Below are 6,373 nucleotides of genomic sequence, written 5' to 3' on the forward strand. Positions count from 1 at the left end.
TGTCTCCCAACCTCTTTGATACTGTAACTCACACAAAATCACATTAGTTAGTCCCAAATTAGATAAATCAAAGAATAAACGTCAGAACTTGAGAAACAAACTAAAAGATTGAGAAATGTCCTCCAATCCTACCCGGGAAGTCGGCGATGGGCGTCTTGGACTCTTAGATCTATTTCTCATCATTTTTCTTAAATTCTGAGCTTCAGTCTTATAATAATCTCGGTCTGCTTCTAAAGTCTTGACAAAGGAATCAAGTCTAGAAGGAGATGTATTTTGTGCTTTTTCAGTCTCTAAAATTATCTTGCCAAGGAGGAAAAAGTAAAGCAATTATTTTAAGCTAAATTATAGCATTCTTTTAAAAATAAAAACAAAGAAATCTTCAAAATATTAAATTTAATATTTTTAAAAAGAACATGTAAAAACTTATTTATTAGTTTTAAAAAATAACACACCATTTTTAAAACAATTTTCATCATTTTGGTGTGCTTTATTTAAATATAACACTATATTTAGTTAATCATTTGGAGAAGAATATATATGTTATTATATATTATATGTTTATTATATATTTTCTTAATATCTAATATATATAATTATATACATACATACTTACTTACTTAGGGTTTCAGAAACATGCAGACCTGAAGCAAATCTTAGAATGACTGACTCTGGAAATCTTTCCTATTACATAACGTTTCAGTGTCCTACATTAGTTCACATTTTGTTCAATACTTGTTCAGTGAATGGATATGCTAATGAATCCTGAACAGTTCATACATTCAGGAGCCTTGCCATGAGCTCCCATTCACATGGACATCTAGAAAAATTTTTAAACTGTTTTTATATTTGTTTTATGAATACTGAGAAAAAGTTGACATGTTTCAGATGGTGTTTTAAGTATTTTAAATAACAGATTAAAATATTTAAACAGAAGACTTTTCATTTCATGCTGTAAGATTAATACATCAACTGGTACTGATTAATAATTTATAACTTAAAATATTAATTACAAAGGCAAAAATTTAAAGTATAGAAGAATGTACCTTTATATCAAAAATTAAAAATTCTGAAACCATTTTAAAGCTAGTAACAATTAGAAAGTTCTTTGCTAAAACCCACCAAAGGTTACTGTCACTGTCATGAAGAAAGCGGTGATGCCAGAGAGGCAGGATAGCACACTCTGGGATGAGAATGCCCACAGACCTGTTAGTGGGTGTTAAGTTCAGAAAACAAAATGTTTTACTGTTCACAGAGGCACGAATCAAAGGGTATATTTAATTCTTTTAGTAGCTTACTAACTAAATTAAAATGACTGCTGACCATGTATTTATGAAAAATGTACTTACGGACTTAAGCCTTTGAATTGTATCTTCTAATACTGTTATATTATTTTGCTGGCAAATGAGTTCAATCTGAAAAATTTGAAATTCTGTCATTTATACTGAAGATGATCCACTTAAAAATAAAAGCATTTACACTGAATATTTTAAGCAGAAGGTAACCTGTCCCTCATGCTTGCCTACTTTCAGCAGTAAAGGAACCCAGACTTTAAAAAGGGGTTCCTTTACCCATTGTTTTCCATAAAATATTAATTTATTAAATTGTACAAAATTATATCATTAACTGAATCAAAATGTTGAGAGTAACTATAGTTCTGAGGATTATAACAGGAAAGCAACACAAGCCTGGAGTGAAGTATTTTCAAACTCCCATTCAGTCTTTTTTCTCTGATGAACTATTTAATGCACTACTTCACTCGACCCAAGGACACTTGCATGTCGGTTTTATGAGTGAACATATACTCCATTTTACAGCTATCATCTTTAGCTATATAAGTAACACATCTATACCATACATTTCAAAACAAGTGACTTTTTTATTACAGATATTAAAGCTCTTTGCTTAAAGACAGCAAGTTAAATTCAGTGAATATATTTATAATTAATGAACCTCACATTCTCGCCTCCTTACCCTGAGCTAAGGCAAACATGCTCCAGTTTACATTAGAATCCCTGGGACAATCACATTCTCCCCTCCTTACCCTGAGCTAAGGCAAACATGCTCCAGTTTACATTACAATCTCCTGGGACAGTCTATCACCTTTGCTAGGATGCAGGCCCAGGGCCTCACAAACAGTAATTAAAAGTTTCATCAGGAAAATTCAATAAAACCCCATCCCTCTTGTCTTTATTATCCTTCTAAGATTTCTCTAGAAGTCAGACTATAGTTTATTAAATATTAAGGGGCCTGATGTTCTGAAAATAACTTATAGTTTGTATACACTTTGTACACAATGTATCATTAATTTTCAGTGTTTTATGCTACTGTGGTGGCTGTTCTTGGTTGTCAACTTGACAACATCTGGAATTAACTAAAACAAAAGCAGGTAGGCACACCTGTGAGGGACTTTTCTGAACTGAATCATTTGAGTGTGGGAAGACCCACACTACATCTGGATCTTCTGAGATGGGAAGACACACTTTTAATCTGGCCACACCTTCTGGTGGCAGCCTATACAAGGACATGGAAGAAAGAAGTGCTTGCTCTCTGCTTGCTGTTGCTCTCACTGGAGAGCAAGGCATTCCTTGTTTCCTCATTCCTACTTCCTCCAGTATTCTGGCACCTACTGAGGACCAGCTCAGGCATCCGGCGTCGGGGACAAAGCAGCTACTGGATTCTTGGACTTTCCACTGGTAGACAGCCATCGTTGGACTACTGACTTACAGTAGCCTGTAAGCCACTCTAATAAGTCCTCCTTTCTATATACAGATTCATTTTATTAGGTCTGTTCATCTAGAAACCCTGAGTAATACAGATTACTGTGCAGTCACTAAAAAGACATAACTCTAGTATAAATGTATAAGGATTTTTGTTCTTTGTTAAATATGAAAACTCTGTAAAACAGAATATACAGTGTGATACTTCCTCTAAAAACGGGAAGTACACATATGCTAGATACAGATGAAACTTAGCCAATAATCTGTAACCAGAAGAAGAGAGAGTGAGAGTAGACCCAGTACGAGAGCAGTAAGTATTATTTCCTTCTCTATGGTGTTCTAGGTGAACGGAAATCTTCTTGTTTGTGTGCTTGTGGTGTTGGGGATTCAACCTTTCTAGGCAAGCAGTCTACCACTTAACTACACCCATAACGCTGAAAATTTTACAATAAACATATAGAACCTTTATTACAAAAGTGCTAAGCCTACTCTGAAAATAGTTATAACTGGCCCAAAGAACAAGTGGTAATCCTGTGTTTTTACCTTCCTAGCAACTGGTTAATGGTTGCTTACTGCATGCCTGCCTGATAGTGTGATACCGACTCATGCTGGCAAACTCAATAAATGCAACAAGACACAAATTTCTGCCCCAGGGAGTTTATAATCTAGTTAAAGAGAGAAAGAAAGGATGATAGTCAAAATATATATCAAATACTGTCTATCTCACCAAAAGAAAACATACTAACCACTCAGATTCTAAGGCTCTTGATATATTTTAAGATTTCATTTTATATATATGGGTAATTTTGTCTTCATGTACATCTGCACACAAGAAGAGGGTGAGATCTTATAAGACGATAGTTATAAACACTATACCGAAATGGATGCTCACAGCCAGCTACTGGATGGAACACAGGGTCCCCAATGGAGGAACTAGAGAAAGTACCCAAGTACCTGAAGGGGGCTGCAACCCTGTAGGTGGAACAACAACAGGAACTAACCAGTACCCCCTGGGTTTGTGTTTCTAGCTGCATATGTAGCAGAAGATGACCTAATCGGCCATCAGTGGGAATAGAGGCTCCCTGGTCTTCCAAACTCTATATGACCTAGCACAAGGCAAGGCCTGGGCCAAGTAGTGGGAGTGGGTGGGTAGGGGAACAGAGGTGGGGGGAGGGGTATGGGAAACTTTCGGGATAGCATTTGAAATGTAAATAAAGAAAATAATAAAAAAAATAAAAAATAAAAAATAAACACTGTGAGCCACCATGTGGGTGCTAGGGACTGAACTCAGGACCTCTAGATGAACAGCTGGTGCTCTCAACCGCTGAGCCATCTCTCCAGCACCCAAGAGATGTTTTTTTTTAAGATTTATTTATTTATTTATTATATGTAAATACACTGTAGTTGTCTTCAGACACTCCAGAAGGAGTCAGATTTCATTATGGATGGTTGTGAGCCACCATGTGGTTGCTGGGACTTGAACTCAGGACCTTCGGAAGAGCAGTCAGAGCTCTCAACCGCTGAGCCATCTCTCCAGCCCAAGATGTTTTTTTTTAAGCAAACAAAACAGTTAAAGATTTTTGAATTTAAGGACACCTAATATTCCATCTGGGAAAGATAAATGTGGTGGTTTGAGTAAGAATGGCCCCCATAGGCCATTTGAATACTTAGTCACTAGCAGAGAGAGCTGTTTGAAAACACTAGAAGGTGTGGCTTTGTTGAAGCAAGTGTGTCACTAGGAGTGGATTTGAGATTTCAAAAGCTCACACCATACCCAGCCAGTCTCCCCTCTTCCTATGGCTCGCCTCTGCTCCCCTCCCCTGTCCCTGCAGATCAGGATGTAGCACTTAACTTTTCTCTAGTGCCAGGCCTGCTGCCATGCTCCCCACCATGGTGATAATGGACTAGACTCACCCTCTGAAACTGTAAGCCAGTCCCAACTAAATGCTTGCTTTTATAAGAGTTGTCTTGATCATGTTGTCTTTTCACAACAATAGAACAGTGACTAAAATAGATTTTTTTGAGTTAAAATAAGTTAGTTAAATATCAAGTTATATAGCATACTGACAAAGAAAAGCAGAGCTAAGGGTACTATGTTTATGGAAATCAAGACTGGAATTTGAAACAGTCGCCACAGAAAGGCATCCTTGAGCAAGGTTAAAGAAAAGGGCACAGGAAAATCTGGGTGAACATCCCAAGAAAAGGGTAGTTACAGCAGGTGCTCAGGGCAAAAGAATGCCTAGTGAGTCCCAGTGATCAGTAAGGTGGCCAGTGCTGCTGGGCAGAGCCGAGGAGGGGAACAGTGAGTCCCAGTGAGCAGTAAGGTGGCCAGTGCTGCTGGGCAGAGTGGAGGAGGGGAACAGTGCGGGAAACAGCTACACAAAAAATAAAGTGGGGCTGGAGAGACATGGCAGTTAAAGGTGCTCCTGCACCCACATGATGGCTCCTAACCATCTCCAGTTCCAGGGGACCTGATGCCCTCGTCTAGCCTCCATGTGCATAAGGGGCACACATGATACACAGACACACATTCAGGCAAAACAATCATATACATAAGATAAAATAAATAACTGTAGAATATATTTTTAAAAGCAGGACAAGGATTTTTCAAATATAAATATTAAGTTTTACACAGTATTTTCTATATGGTAAATTCAGTTATTTTGGCTGATTGAATGCCATGCAAAGGTAACAATAATGAAAGGGTATTAGAGATCTAGTTCAAGAATGGGCCCATGTGAACTGGGGAGTCAGGTTCCCCAGAGATGAGCCTCCTAACTGCTTATCTAGTACAAAGTAGTCGTCCCTAAAATATGTACATAAAAGCAACACTAAATGGACTCAGTAGGCTGCATTTATGTATTTATTCCCAAATATTTGTGTATGAATATATGTAACAATAATAATTAAAACAAAGAAGACATGGGTGTGAAAGGGTGTAGGATGAAAAGACATATGGAAAGAGCAGGAGGGGAATGATATAAATGTAGCTCACATATATGATATTATCAAAGAAATGAAAACATTTTAAAGTACACATGCTGGGGCTAGAAAGATAGGTCAGAGGATATGAGGGTTTGCTGCTCTTGCAGAAAATATGTTTCAGTTCTCAATATCTACATAATGGCTCACAACCATCCACAATTCCAATTCCAGGAGATCCAACACCCTCCTCTGACCTCAGCAGGTAGTACAAATGTGGTACATATGTACATGCAGGCAAACAACTCATACTCAAACATAAATAACTAAAGTAAAAAGGAGCTCTTATGTTAATACATTCTATAATATCTTATATAGAACGTATTAAATTCTAAACACATTGGTGCTATCTTAGAAAATGTCTTTTAACTAAAGTCATAATTTAGTTGTATTCAGTTTAATTGCAAATGCCACAGAGTATAACAGCTAGTCAGTTTTCAGAAATTTATGGTATAGGTTACTTTTCCTTAACATTATTACTGTTGAGTTTCAAAAAAAATTCATATATCTATATCTCTATCGAGAGAGAGAGAGAGAGAGAGAGAGAGAGTCTAATATGTATGGTATAAGAAACTAACATGCTCCACTATGGTCATAGCAGCCTTATTTATAATAGCCAGAAGCTGGAAAGAACCCAGATGTCCCTCAACAGAGGAATGGATACAGAAAATGTG

The 6,373-nt window shown here is 37.1% G+C and overlaps 1 protein-coding gene across 1 annotated transcript in view; it reads right to left on the reverse strand.

The window, feature by feature from the left end:
* Tsga10 (testis specific 10) overlaps window positions 1-6,373 on the reverse strand; it is a 90,603-nt gene that overhangs the window by 62,879 nt on the left and 21,351 nt on the right. The window contains exons 4-5 of the mRNA XM_021197678.2: window positions 1,347-1,412; window positions 133-300 (exon numbers count right to left, since the gene is read on the reverse strand). Of these exons, the coding sequence (XP_021053337.1) occupies window positions 133-183 (51 nt within the window). The 5' untranslated portion in view covers window positions 184-300; window positions 1,347-1,412. The remainder of the gene's footprint in view (window positions 1-132; window positions 301-1,346; window positions 1,413-6,373) is intronic.

Source organism: Mus pahari, chromosome 5 (assembly GCF_900095145.1).
Source record: "Mus pahari chromosome 5, PAHARI_EIJ_v1.1, whole genome shotgun sequence".
NCBI lineage: Eukaryota > Metazoa > Chordata > Mammalia > Rodentia > Muridae > Mus > Mus pahari.